This window comes from Mauremys reevesii, linkage group 10 (assembly GCF_016161935.1).
Source record: "Mauremys reevesii isolate NIE-2019 linkage group 10, ASM1616193v1, whole genome shotgun sequence".
Classification (NCBI taxonomy): Eukaryota; Metazoa; Chordata; order Testudines; family Geoemydidae; genus Mauremys; species Mauremys reevesii.
The window spans coordinates 15,707,280-15,722,568 of NC_052632.1; the positions used below are offsets into that span (position 1 = coordinate 15,707,280).

Below are 15,289 nucleotides of genomic sequence, written 5' to 3' on the forward strand. Positions count from 1 at the left end.
AACTATAAGCTCAATCTTGCACCACTGAAGCTAATGGGAGTCTGGCCCATTGAATCAGACTTTAACCCTGACTACCGGTAGGGAGAAGATTTTCAAAATGGTCTAGTGATTTTTGGATACCTCAACTTCTGGATGCCCAACTTGACATACCTTGTTATGGGGTCTGATTTTCAGAAGGTTCTTTGTACCCTCCATGTGAATATCAGGCCTCTTTAAGGTGTCTCACATTGGGCTCCCAAAAACCTTTGTCACTGTGAAAAACTTGGCCAGCCTGTCTACTGTTGGTCATGTGTGAGTCAGAAAGAATCCAGGTTGATTTTCAGATTCCAAACTGAATTTGCTGGGCCGGCAGTTTGACTAAAACACAACTTGTAGTATTTTTTTAACCAAAAAGCATTGAGATACTGAATATGCAGCCCCATGTTACCATTTTTGCAAAGGTCTGAAATAGAATTCCATCTTAATATGGTACATGAGTCTTTGCCTGCCCCTCTAATTTGCCTTTGCTCCAGTGAAGGATAATTCCCTAACATTCCTTGGAACTTAAGGTCCTATGTCACCCATGACACTTCATGTTTTACAGTATTTGAATGGAAAACTTGCATCTGTTGTCTCTGTTATAGCTGTCCTGATCATGAAACAGCAGAAACTCATTTATCCAAATGGAACGACAGACATGGCATTTTTAAGGCAAAAGGGGGTTTTAAATTCAAATTATGCTATTTTAAAACTGAATTTTCAGGAGTGATATTGTTATGGGAAGGCTTTAGGGTGACCAGATAGCAAGTGTGAAAAATCGGGACAAGGGGTGGGGGGTAATAGGACCCCATATAAAAATAAGTCCCAAATATCGGGACTGTCCCTATAAAATCGGGACATCTGGTCACCCTAGAAGGCTTGGAAGGATTCAGTTTTTACTGGTAAATGTTGGTGTGATAGGGTAGACTAGATTTGGAGGCCCTCTGCTGGAGGCCTTGTGGCCCTGCTCCCTCTGCCCCAGAAAAGAGCAGAGGAGAAGTCCTCCAGGCAGCCTGGGAGGGCTAAAGAGGAGCAGCCAATCAGGGTCCAGAAGGGCCATATAAAAAGGAGCAGCAGAGGCAGAGCAATCAGTTGCCGCCAGGAGCTTGAGGAGAGAGAACTGGGTGTCTGACTGTCTAGAAGAGCAGCAGAATCATGGACAGGTCAGTGTAGGCAGGCTGAGCCCAGAACCTAACCAGACTGAGCGAGGGGACAGTGATGAGCCCTGCTGGTCTGGCTGAAGACTGAACCCAGGGAGGGCTACTGAAAGGACACCAACTGAGGATACCCAAATGGGCCCCTGTTGGGCTGTTAAAGAAGGCAGTGTCTCTAGGAAGGAAGCCTGGGCCATGAGACGGAACTAGAAACTGTATACCTGGGAGGGGGGAACAGTGTATATGACTCGGCCGGAGGGCTGAGTCGCTAAAGACCCACCAAACAACCATTGGCCGGGAGGGGCACCCACAAGAGGTGGGTGCTGCCTCTGTTTAAAACTGAATGATTGCAGGCACATATTGGCCAGAGAGCCTGACTATCTAGCCAGCTTTCAATCCACCTTATAGTCCATTCATCCAATCCATACATTTTTAACTTGCTGGCAAGAATACTGTAGGAGACCATATCAAAAGCTTTGCTAAAGTCAAGATATATTATGTCCATGGCTTTCCCCATATCCACAGAGCCATTTATCTCATCTTAGAAGGCAATCATGTTGGTCAGGCATGACTTTCCCTTGGTGAATCCATGTTGACTGTTCCTGATCACCTTCCTCTCCTCCAAGTGCTTCAAAATGGATTCCTTGAGGACCTGCTCCATGATTTTTCCAGGGACTGAGGTGAGGCTGACTGGTGTGTAGTTCCCTGGATTCTCCTTCTTCCCTTTTTAAAAGATGGGCACTATATTTGCCTTTTTCCAATTGTCCGGGACCTCCTCTGATCACCACGAATTTTCAAAGATAATGGCCAGTGGCTTTGCAATCACATCAGCCAACTCCTTCAGCACCCTCAGATGCATTAGATCTTGCCCTATGGACTTGTACATGTCCAGCTTTTCTAAATAGTCTTTAACCTGTTCTTTCACCACTGAGGGTTGCTCACCTCCTCCGCATACTGTGCTGCCCAGTGCAGCAGTCTGGGAGCTGACCTTGTCTGTGAAGACTGAGGCAAAAAAAAAAAGCATTGAGTACTTCAGCTTTTTCCACATCATCTGTCACTAGGTTGCCTCCCTCATTCAGTAAGAGTCCCACACTTTCCCTGACCTTTTTGTTGCCAACATACCTGTAGAAACCCTTCTTGTTACTCTTCATATCCCTTGCTATCTGCAACTCCAATTGTGCTTTGGCCTTCCTGATTACACTCCTGCATGCTCGAGCAATATTTTTATACTCCTCCCTAGTCATCTGTCCAAGTTTCCAAGTCTTGTAAGATTTCTTTTTGTTTTTAAGCTCACAGAAGATTTCTCTGTTAAGCCAAGCTTGGTCGCCTGCCATATTTGCTATTCTTTCTGCACATCAGGATGGTTTGTTCCTGTGCCCTCAATAAGGCTTCTTTAAAATACTGCCAGCTCTCCTGGATTCCTTTCCCCCCACATTAGCCTCCCAGGGGATCCTGCCCATTAGTTCCCTGAGGGAGTCAAAGTCTGCTTTTCTGAAGTTCAGGGTCCATATTCTGCTGCTCTCCTTTCTTCCTTTTGTCCGGATCCTGAACTCGACAATCTCAGGACCACTGCTGCCCAGGTTGCCACCCACTTCTATTTCCCCTACCAATTCTTCCCTGTCTGTGAGCAGCAGGTCAAGAGAAGCAGGGCCCCTAGTTGGTTCCTCCAGCATTTGCACCAGGAAGTTGTTCCTGGATTGTCTCTGCACTGCAGAGAAGGAAGGTAGTCTCATAGACCTGCAGGAGAATGTCTGTTGCTCACCCCCCGCCCCCCAAAAAGAGAACCTCTTCAGGCAAAATTACTCCACTAGTAACAACATCAGAAAGAACTGAGCCTTTAGTGATCACCTTAAACACTCATTTAGAGCTAAACGGGGGTGGGGGAGCAGGGTGTACACCACTAATAGGATCAGCAGTTCCTGCAGGTTGTACAAGGAATAAATGTGAAAATAAAACTGAGTGTCAGACTATGGAACTAGGAGAAAATGGTGTAGGCTACCTTTATGTGTTGGATAGCTATTGCTTTCCCATCATATTCTTTTCTTGGAAAGTCAAGAATTTATTTGTTCTACACAATAAAACTCATACTATGGGAAGAATAAAAGCAAAGACTGGCCAAGATTTTCAAAAGTGACTAATGGATTTGGATGCCTCATTTTTTGAGTGCCCAATTTGAGACACTACTCTGTGAAAAACAGGCTTCTCTAAGGCATCGCAAGGTGGGAGCCCAAAATCACTACTCACTTTTGAAATTCTTGGACAAAACTCATCCCATTGTACCTGGGTATTGCACATTCCATATGCACAACAGAATGAGTTAAAGTATGAGATTTGGTGTCTACTCTGAACTTCTTTGTGGGCTTATACGTTCACAACAGGGTTACTCCCGCTTTATCTCTCAATAATAAATAAATTTTTAAAAATTGTGGGGACACTTGCCAACTTTTTAAAACTAAATTTGCATTTGTGACTGTTTGTTTCAGTTTTTGGCAAAAAGTTCTTATCCACTTTTTTAAGCATGTGCTACTGAACCTCCATTTTCTTTGTTCATTTCCCTTCTGTTCTGACTGGCTTTCTGTGTTTAAGATTAAACCAAGAACTATTTGAACAACTGTTGTACAACCATGGAGACAATGGGTCTGATTAAAAATAAAAATCCAGCAAAAGGGTCATATTTCAGCCTCTGACCATACAGCTGATTTTAAAACTGAAAACACAGAGGAAAATTAACAATCTGAAAAAGTTTCATACCCTTCAACTGCATACAAGCTTCTTACTCTGATTACTATCAATAGGAACAAATATAATATATTCCAAGCTTCTTGAATGATGAACCATGATAGTAGAAACAGTTATAAATTTGAACATTACTGAGGAAATCATACATGTGTTTTGGATATTAAGGCATGCATGCGTTGTACTCTGTAAGGTACAGAAAGCTACAATCTTGCTAGAACCTCTGAACCAATTATTTTAATGTAATTTTGCTTATTAAGAGTGCTAAACACATTTTGGCAGTTTTACTAGATACAGCCTTTATTATGCAAATATTTGCCATAGACTATAGGATAACAAGTTATGGCACCTTTTTAAACTTGAAAAACAACAAAGGAAATTGCGATACATCAATGTGCAGAATGATACTTAAATGCACAAGATCAAAGAAAATAAGAGCTAAGGCTATAATGTTCCTGGATCCACCTATTTATGCTCGAGAATGTGGATAGTGTGTAAGGCTGGTTCTGGCAGAGTAGTATATAATTTCTGTGAATGTTCTGCTTAGACTACAGAATGGCAGATTCAGCTTCTGAATTCCTAAAGCTTTTGTGGGTTTAAATATGATCGTTAATGTTACTTTTAAGGCAGATTTTTGTATTTAATGTATTTCCATTCAAGGCACCGTCTCCTCCATCTTAATCCACAAAATCAAAATAATGTAGTTAGGAACCTGGAAGCAATGCTGTTGCTTTTAGAGTACCTGTTTACAGGGTATATTGCTCCTTTTAAACTCTATGTATTGAACATTTAAAACAAACCTACTTATATCTTACTATTAAATCCTGTAAACTATTGAAACAGAAAGCTTGAACCTGGGGTTAAAGAAACCTTTAGATATGTGTTAAAGAAATGAAGCCAAAAACAACTCCTGCTTCTTTACTTTGCAGTAAACTAAAACTAAATATAGATTCCTCCCCCACCCCCAGTAAAAAAGGCTAGTGGAGATGTATCTTTATGGGGTAATACCTCCACTTAGGGAAACTTTTAAAATCATCACACTCTTTTTGCAGAAGGATTGTGAAGTGTTTATTTTAGTGAGACAATAAAAATCTTCCTCCTCATTTAAAAACAAAAACAGCATCACCTTCCCCATCTCTGCCTTTCACTCTCACACAGGCCACTGAGAATCTTTCTCTCTATTTTACACAGGCCAGCCAGCATCTCTTGCACAAGTTAGATACCAGCTCTTTCCCCACAGCCCCAAACACCTCCTCTGCACACCTCCCCTCACTTCCCTCTTCCATACCTCTCATTTTCTCAATCAACACTATAGCATCTCAGAGAGCAGAACTAGAATAACACTGGAATCAAAGGGACACTTTCAAGAATCAGGAAATCAGGTGGCTCAGATAACATACTGAATAATACATAAAGTTATTCTAACCTTTCACAGTTATGTAATCACCTGGGCTACGTCTTCACTAACAAAAATAGTATGTTTTTACCAATAACATGCAAAAGCTATCTTGCTGTAAAAACACAGTGGAGACAGGGCACTCTAGTTGTACTAGGTAAACTAGGTATGGTCAACCATGGGCATGGGAGGGGGGGGTGTTAGTGCTGACTAAGCCTAGCTGCCTCAAAATAAAAACTACATCTGCCTTCTCTCCACTTGAGAAGTTTAAATCTTATGTGGGGCAGAGGAGAGAACTAACTCCCATTGTGTCAGTGAAGAAAACCTCCTTCGTCCTCAAATCTGGACACTTCCTTGAGAAATAGTAACCAATTCACAAAAAACTGAGGTTGCTCTAAACCTATGATTTACTCCTAGATCTAATATCACTTGCAGGCATCAGCAACATTAGCTTCCTGGAGCTAGGTGCAAACATCCCCCTCCCAAATTGAAAAATGCTTAAGACATTATAGCAACTCCTAACACCCCTGTATAAGTGTCTAGAATGGCCAAATCTAAAAGAACAAGATAGACTGCTACAGCTCTCTCCACAGAATTATCACAGTAATTCTCTGTAACACAAAGCTCTGTCACAGCTTTGAAATGTGCAAAGCTAATACAGACCTTTCCCTAATATGTTAAGGGACCATAAACCAGAGGTGGACACTGAAAGGTGCTCTGTGCATTGCAAACTCAAAGAAGAGTAAATGTGTAATCAGTGATAGAGAGAAAAGACTAAAAGGCACTTTACACAAGAACAGCCATACTGGTTCAGACCAATAGTCCATCTAGTCCAGTGATCCCAAACGTGGTGCCCGCGGGTGCCATGGCACCGCCAGGGCATTTATGTGCGCCCGCCTACTGACAAGGGAGCGTTTCCACCAGACAACCCGCCCCTGAGGAGTGCGGCCGCCAGACAACCAGCCGCTGAAATGCCACCGAGAAGCGGCAACGCCAAAAAGTGTCGCCGCTGAAATGCCGCTGCTTCTCGGCAGCATTTCAGCTGCGATGCTTCTTGATGACGCTGGTTCTCGGGCGGCATTTCGGCGGCGACACTTCTTGATGACACCGTTTCTCAGTGGCATTTTGGCAGCTGGTCGTCCGGTGCCCACCACACTCTTCTGGGGACATGAATATGCTATTGCAACTGAAAGGTTGGGGACCACTGATCTAATCCATATCCTGTCTTCTGACAGTGACTAATGCCAGGCATAGGCGCCGACTTCCCCTCTTTCCTGTGGGTGCGTGACCCCCCCCGGTTTCCAGCCCCCACATTTCCCATCTCTTCCCACCGCTTCCCTGCCCCCATTCCAACCCCTTCTCCAAAGTCCATGCCCCAACTCTGCCCCCTCCCTGCCAATATTCCAACTCCTTTCCTAAATCCCCGCCCTGGCCCCGCCTCCTCCCCTGAGTGCGCCATATTCCCGCTCTTCCCCCCCCCGAGCATGCTGATGCTGCCAAGCAGCTGTTTGGCGGTGGCCAGGCGGGAAACGCTTGGGAGATAGGCGGAGGAGCGGGGACGTGGTGCGTTCAGGGGGGGAGGAGGAGAAGGGGTTGGGGGTGAGGGGAGCTTGGCTGCCAGTGGGTGCAAAGCGCCCACTAATTTTTCCCTCTGGGAGCTCCAGCTCCGGAGCACCCACAGAGTTGGCGCCTACAATGCCAGGTGCTTCAGAAGGAATGAAAAGGCAATTATTGAGTGATCCATCCCGTTGTCTACTCCTAGATTCTGGAAGTCAGAGGCTAAGGCCACCCAGAGCATGGGGTTGCATCCCTGACCATCTTGGCTAATAGCCATTTGGGGACCTATCCTCCATAAACTTTTCTAATTCCTATTTGAATGCTGTTAAATTTTGGCCTTCATATCATCCCCTGGTAACGAGTTCCACAAGTGAACTATATGAAGAAGTACTGCCTTTAGTTTGCTTTAAACCTGCTGCCTTTTCATTTCATTAGATGACCCTTGGTTCTTGTGTTATGTGAAGGAGTCAATAACACTTATTCATTTTCTCCATACCAGTCATGATTTTATAGGCCTCTATCATATGCCCTCTTAGTCGTCTCTTTTCAAAGATGAAACTTCCGTCTCTTTAATCCTCCTTATATGGAAACTGTTCCATACCCCCAATCCTTTTTGGTGCCCTTCACTATACCGTTTCCAATTCTAATGCATCTTTTTTTGAGATGGGGTAACCAGAGCTGCATGCAGTATTCAAGGTAGGGGTAGGGTTGCCAATTCTGGTTGGCAGTATTCCTGGAGGTTTCATCACATGACATAATACTTAATTAAAGCTTAACCTGTAATTCCTGGAGACTCCAGGACCATCCTGAAGGGTTGGAGGGGGACAAACATATCATGGTGCTATGTACCAGATTATGCTATTTTCTGTCTGATTCTCTCTTTCCTAATGGTACCGCACAGTATTAGCTTTTTTTGTGCAGATGTTTTCAGAGCTCTATCCACATGCCCCAGGATTGATTTTTTTCTGTTCCAAAATCTGAAACCGGAGGGAGAAGACAAATCATCCCAGCCTTTTCCATGCAGAGAGAGAGGGAAAGGCAGACTCAGGCTGTCAGGGACAGTCGCCCATGGCCCAGGGAAGCAGCCCCAAGCTGGCTACCAGATTCCCCCCTGGTAGGGTGACCAGACATCCCGATTTTATAGGGACAGTCCCAATTTTGGGGTCTTTTTCTTATATAGGCTCCTGATTTTTCACATCTGCTGTCTGGTCCCCCTACCGCCTAGGCCAGAGGCTAGCGGCTCAGCCTGGAGTCTCTTTTCCCCTGGCCACAGCCGTGGAGCCGGGCGTGCTGGAGCCGCGCTGCATGGGAACGAGCCAGGCTCGGGGGGCCAGGCAGAGGGCAGCGGCTTCCCCGTCCCAACGCACATGTGCGGGCGCCCGGCACATGCTCGCTGGAGCCGCCCGGGGCGCTGGAGCATGAGCAGAAGGGAACCGGGCGCATCAGACATCTTGGGCCGCTTTGCGCAGGGAGCCTGAGCGCCAAGGAGCCGCCGCCGCCCCCCTTCCCTGCCCAGGGTGCTGCGCTGCGCCCTGCGCGTCCGGCCCTTTGTGTGGCGGGCAGCCTCGGGGCTCGCTCCTCCTCCCCTGCCGGCCCGGGCTGCGCAGAGCATCCCCCCCCTCCCCTGCTTGCATTTATCCTAATTCGCCCCCGAGACAAGATGGCAACGCCGGCGGCTGTAAATCCTCCCGGTGAGTAGCGGCGGCTGCTGCCGCCCCCTGCCCGGCAGGACATCGGCGCCACCCGCTGCGGACCCCCCGCCGGCACCGCCTCCCCTCGCAGCGCAGGGGCTCGGGGGAAGGAGGAGGAGAGCCTGGCCGCTGTCCCCTGTCCCCGAGGCGCGGTGCCCCCCTTGCCTTAATAGGGAGCGGTGGGCGGGTTGTTCGCCTGGAGGGCAGCGGCCGAGCAGGGGTAGGGAAGAGATCGGCGTCTTGTCATCTGGGGAGGAGTAACCACTAACCAGCCACCGGCAGGGGCGAATCCTAGTCCCGAAGTTCAGCACCTCTCCCACGCCCCCTTCCCGCCAGGGATCCAGCAGCTCAGGGCCAGTTTTCTGTGTGATCCCGTGTGGGCATCTTGGACCCCATTCGCCCTTGGGTGTATCTCCATTCACTTAATTGGAATAATACCAGGGATACATTTGGCCGCAAGTTTCCAGAGTTTTATATGCTTCCAAGGCCACTCCCCTGGATGGAGAAAGATCATTTATCTCTCTAGAATGGTAAAAGAGCCCACTGTTGGTGGATAACAATGGTGAAAAGTTCAGGGATGTAACAGAGCCTGTTTCAGGCACAGAGCTATTTTCACCCCTTTAATTTTGATCATAAAATAATATTGAGCCAGAGTGTTTCCTAGACCAGTGGTTCTCAACCTGTGGACCCTTGGAGGTCCCCAGACTATGTCTAAGATTTCCAAAGGGGTCCTTGCCTCCGTTTGAAATGTTTTGGGGGTTCAAAAATAAAGATTTCTATACAGCACTGTGTGCCTCTAAAGAAAATAGTTTCCAGTAGCCCATCTACCTAGAGCTAACTCAGAATGCTTACATTGACTTTCTTGAGTAAATGGTGACAATTAAAATTCTACATAAACATGAACAATCAAATTGGGGGGGAAAAGAGAAAATATGGGGTTGTAAGCGAAAATAGGTGTGAGTAGTACAAAACGAGTGAATTTCATATGTGATGCAATGAAAGAGCAATACTGTGTGTTGGTGAATAGCCCTTCCTTAGCCATGCTCTAGCTAAGGATATCAGAATTTCTACTGTTAGCACATATACATACACACACGCGTGCGCAACTTGGGAGGGTGAATGTATAACTGAGCTGTAAAACTTTTGCTTGGAGTCATAATATTGAAGACATACATTTTGGCAATGTGTGTGGTGGGTGGTTTTTCTGTGAGGGTTTTTTTTTTTTCCTGTGCAAGTGTAGCAATACATTTCTTAACCATTTTTATCAATAGAAGGAACTCAGAAACATCTCCTGTGTTGGAGTTTTGTGGAGCTCGTTATTAGGAGCATTACTGTTGATCAGGAAAAGCCGCTGGTGGGCCCGGACGGTTTGTTTACTTGTCGCAGCTCCCACTGTCCGTGGTTCACTGGCCCAGGCCAATGAGGGCTGCAGGAAACAGCGCGGGCCGAGGGATGTGCTAGCCACCCTTCCCGCAGCTCCCATTGGCCTGGTACGGCGAACCGCAGCCAGTGGGAGCTGCTATGGGCCGAACCTGCAGATGCTGCAGGTAAACAGTCCTGATCCGCCAGCGGCTTTCCCTGGTGGGCCGCGTGCCAAAGGTTGCCAATCCCTGCTGTAGATGCAGTCAAACGAAAATTCTATGAAACATAAATATATTCTGTGATCATAAGATACAATGCCTGCTACTGTTTAAATGAATGCATCATGTAGTAAAGCAATTTTGAGCAAATTGTCCGTGTGTATATTATAAAAGTGTGCTTTGCTTAATTAAAAAAATCCTTAACTAAATCGTAATGGGGCAGTTGAAATTCTACTGAGCTCCAAGCAAATGAGTGATAGGCTTACAAAAATATACAGTGGTTGTGATTCTAGTTTTTGATAGTTGAATAATATATGGCCAAATTCTTGCATCTTCGATGTGGTCTAGTTAAACGCTTGTTGGAAGCAATAAGAGTTCTGCTTGATTAAGGATGGCAGAATTTGGCCCATATTCTTGGGACTGAATGCTGCTCTTCTTACTCACGTGTGTATTCATACTGAAGTCAGTGGAATTATGTGAGCAATGAATTTGGCTCAGTGAGTTTGGCTTCATGCGTTAGTAGAGTAGACTCAGGCCCTTACCCTTTAAGATTAATTTTTAATTTCAGAATTCCAGATATTCAGTAAAAATCAATATTTGATGAAAGGTTAAGTGAATATTATTTCTCTCCCAGTCTACAGTATCATATGTTAAAGGTGAAATTCACTTCACCCACACAGAGTCGGATAAATGAGCTTTAGTGCATGTGAAGTGAAGTACAATGAGCAGTTGAAATCCACCTTCCCCAATTTAGGGTCAAGGGTGCAAGATTGCATCCTGCCTCCTAGCCACATAGTATAATTGGGGGGGGGGGGGGGTCACAGCTTCTCAGTGCTACTTGTACCATTTGCTGGGGCTACTGCATAGTTGGTCCCTCCCTCTTCAATACTCTCCATGCTGACCTATCTGGGACTGTCACAAAGATTCCTGTGGCATCTAGATGTGGAGTCAGGCCTGAGAGGCTGCCCTGTCTTAACATACATATCCTACGTAGCTACAACGTAGGCCTTAGTAGGCGTAGCGATCCTTGTGTTGTACCTCCATGCTGTGACTGATGATTACCTATAGGAATTTTAAATATACTTTGTTCATTTTGGGACGCATTCTGGATTTAATGATTAGGAATGAGACAGGCAGGAGGCAAACATAATGAAGGTGTATGTTGCTTCCCAGGAAGGTTTACAAATACCCATCACACTTAATTTGCCTAAGCAGAGGCTGCCAGCCATCCTGAAGTGTGAGGAATTGTGTGGTGGTTTTGTGAGGTGAACCAATATGCCCCACTGATGGTGCTGAGATGACAGACATCTTTTCACTCGTGAGCTAAGCACAGACCTCCTGAACTGAAAAGCAGATTTACCAACCGCCAGTTGTAAACTACACCCCTGAATTCTGTGTGTGAAAGTTACTGTTGTGACTAGTAAGTCTTTTCTGAAGCACAAAGATAGAGAGCACCATGTTTGAGCTACCAAGGTTTCCATTGTAGCCTTAACATTATACAAGCCACAGAGAATAAACGTGTTTAGATATACTGCCAAGCAGTGTAGACAAACAGAAATGAAAACCATTGCAAATTTGGCAGTGTGTTGTGGTAGCCTTACTGGTAGGATTTTTATGGCTCTATTTGTTTGGAGCCAGACCCTTAGGTGGTGTAAATTGGTGGTAGCTCCATTGACTTCAGTGATAGCTGTGCCAGTATATACCAGTTGATGACCTGGCCCATTGTGTTACGAAAGGACAATAGAGCCATTAACTTAAGAGTCTTTAATAATTATTTCCAATTTGAATAGCTCTTTATTCTCATAAAAGCTGATAATTTAGGCAGGACATTACACCACACATATTATATGGTAGCTGTAGATTGGTCAAATTCTAGGTTAATGGAAGAAAATTAGCATGATATGGGGAATATAACATCAGAAAAGAAAACACTTGGTGTTTGTAATAGTAGATGCATCTGACTTTTAAATGTGAACTTAGCCATGAACCTACATTGGGATCTAATAGCACAGAACCTTGTGTCCATGTAGAGGGTAATCTTCTTCCACAGAAGTTATCTGGGAAAGGAAATACAACCTGCTGCTATATTTGCTTTTCTGTGGCCTACTCTTTTTTTTTTATAGTGGGGAACCATCACAGCTGGGATTAGCAGAGGCCAGGAAACCTTGATTATAGTTCAAATGGGACTATACTGTTCAGGGATGCAAGCCTCTGCATGAATTCCCTAGGCTCTGTTGGTATGTCTACAATGCAGTTAAAAACCTGTGGCTGGACCATGCCAGCTGACTTGGGCTGGGGCTGCAGGGCTGCTTAATTTCAGTGTAGATGTCCGGGCTCCGGCTGGAGCTCATACACTAGGACCCTGTTAGGTGGGAGTGTCCCAGAGCTCGGGCTGCAGCCTGAACCGGAACAGTTACCCTGTGAAGCTTGGGAGCCAGACCTGCAGCTCTTTCTGCTATCTGTATTTCTGTGTGTAATTATACACCCCACTGACAGAACAATGTGGGGGAAACTCCATTAGGGAATCCTCTGGTTTTTTCCTCCCTCCTGCAGGTTTTACCATGGGAGAGGGCAAACTGGCCCTAGCTTATAGGTATTTTGTTGGCTTGTCATGGTCTGGATGACTAACCGAAGTATCTAAAGCTGTGAAACTGGCTGCAGGTGTGTGGGAAGCTCAGCTGCATTGTCACGAAGAAGCAAAGATAATTGATTTCCCCCTAAAATATGATTGACATATTAAACAAAGACAAGCTAAATGGGACCTAAGAACTAAAAATTGTGGCAGTGAAGCAGGCTTTTCATAAAATGGTGCTTGCTGTGACGTTTGCACTTAGTGCTGCAGCTGTTGGCTTTTCTTTTTAATGTATGTGTTTTTGGTATACTGGCTTGTCCACATTGTTACTTTCAAATAAAATTTTGCTCATTAACCAAGTTAAATTCCTGTTCTTCTGATGTTTGCTGTTAGCCAAGATACTGTGAAAATGTAAATTATCTAATGAAATAAATGTTTGCTTTTTCTGGAGATGGAGTGAGGCCTGGATCGCTCAGGAGGTTTCCTTTCCAGTTCCAGTCTGGCTCAGTTTGGTAGAGACTTAAAGTTGTAACCTGTTTGTCAGCCTCCGTGAAATGTGTTGAGTAAGGCAATTCCTAGTCGCTTGAAATCAATACCCTTTGAGGATCTGAGCCTAAATGTCCATGGTACAAAACCACCACCAAGGCTAGCACCACAGTATTACCAGTTATAAATATTCAAAACTTCGAGTCCGGTGCCCCCCCCATCACGAGATTGACTTAAAATCATAAAATTAAAAATAAATACATAATCATGTGAAGTTTTTATTTGCCTTCTGGTTTTTGATCCTTTAGGGTGCACTTGTGTTGTGTTTTGAATTTTTCTGCAACCATGAGGGCTAGAATCTTAAATATGATTTTTTTTTTTTTTTAAAAGTTCAGTTTCTCATGTAATCACTTGTTTCCAGGAGCTGAGGCTCCAAGTAAAACATCAAATACCATGACATTCGTGATTAAAATTGTGTGAGTTGGCAGCACTAAGGGGTTGTGTAGACAGAAGGTTCGTGCATGGCAAGCTGGGGTGTAAATCTACTTTGCACTAGCCTGCAATGAACTAAGAGTATGTCTACACAGCAATGTAAGCCTAGGGTTAATGGGGCTCAAGTCAGGTGGCCCGTGTTGGGGAAACTTGGACTTGAGCATCTACATTGCATTTTAATCCAAGTGAAGAATTTTCTGACCTGGGCTCGAGCCAGGTCTCTGGTGTCCACACTGCACTGCCCAGATCTGAGTCAAAGTAAACGCATCTCAAAGTGCCTAAAGCACCCCCTCCCTCATGTCGACACTCTAGCCCAGTGGTCTCCAAACTTTTTGGATTGCACACGCAATCAGTAAAAAAATTTTGAGCACGCAGCCCTTGCTCCCAGCCAAACTGTCGAAGCACAAAAAAAAAAAAAGCCGCTCGGACTCCCGGCCGAACTGCCGAGGGGTGGGAGGGGTGGGGGGAAGCGGTGCTGCTTCGGCAGCGCTCCTCCTGCCACGCACCCTGAAGGATCCTCTTGCGCACCCCACTTCGGAGACCACTGCTCTAGCCCTAGGAATGGGGTGCACTGTGGGAAAACTCTACTGCCCATCTTGTGTCCTAACTGTAGTTAGTGCTCTGGATGGGACTCCGGTGCCATAAGGAGCATGTGAGAACGCAAACCGCATAATTAGCTCCTTTGGTGGCTGTCTCCTTAGAATGACTGTAGTTTGAGAAGGTTTTATACTGAACTTTCATCTAATCAGAGAATTGGGGTCTCCACATCTGGGCTGAGTCCCAGTGGCAGGAAAATGTTCACATGCACCTGTTCTGAGGATAATTAGGACATCAGGGTCCAGGGCTGTCAAACTATTACAATGAAACTTCGCAATTCTTAATATTTAAAACAGGATGTTCAATTAAGGTGTTTTGGTTTGGTTGGGTTTTTATTTATTTTTTGTCTGTTTGTTTGTTCTCAAGTTTGACATACCTTCATTTTATCAGAGGGAACACACACATGCCTGTCAAACTGGCTGTGGAGCAGGGAAGTGCATCCCCAGGGCTTGGGGTGCCGTGTGCTTCAGCACCTCCGAGGGATCCCTTATCCCTGCCCCCGCTGCACTGTGGGAGGCAGGGACAAGGGATCCCCAGGAGGCTGTGGGGAAGTTTTAAGGCTGGCTCCCACTCATCACCCTGACAGTGCACACAGCCTGGGCGTCCGTGCACACGCAGCCCCTGGGAGGGTGGGGGAGAGAGAGCAGAGTGGGTACCAACAGCCTGCACTGCAGGGAGGGGGAGCAGCCAGGGTGCCAGGGGTCATCCCTCCCCCCGGCTGTGCTGTCCATGTGGACTTTCAGCACTAAAACTTTGTGTGTGCTTGGTGTCATAGTGGGGTAGATCAACGCACACTTGGGAGCTTTTAGTGCAGGGCAGCCCGGTCCATTTCAGTTAGTGCATGGCAGGCTAGTGCTGGGTAGATTGACATCCCAGAGCTGCATGCTCTTTGTCTAGACAAGCCCTCCAGCTCTGTTGTTGGAATTCTCCGCAGAGAGACCAAGGACTGAAACTGTGGTGAATAAGTATAATGTGATCCACATACTGTACGTGGTTTCACCTGTTCTGGG

At 45.7% G+C, this 15,289-nt stretch overlaps 1 protein-coding gene across 4 annotated transcripts in view; it reads left to right on the forward strand.

The window, feature by feature from the left end:
• The first annotated feature begins 1,157 nt into the window (after positions 1-1,157).
• The window catches only part of ARNT2 (aryl hydrocarbon receptor nuclear translocator 2), a 149,708-nt gene continuing 135,576 nt past the window's right edge, over positions 1,158-15,289 (forward strand). The window contains exon 1 of one of the 4 annotated variants that reach the window (XM_039491847.1): positions 1,158-1,181. Coding sequence is in view for 2 of the 4 variants with exons in the window: in XM_039491845.1 (XP_039347779.1) it covers positions 8,522-8,552 (31 nt within the window). In the remaining 2 variants the exon portion in view is untranslated. Of the gene's footprint in view, positions 1,182-8,138; positions 8,553-15,289 lie in introns of those variants that run through there. The other 3 variants (XR_005585543.1, XM_039491845.1, XM_039491844.1) reach the window with 3 other exon arrangements.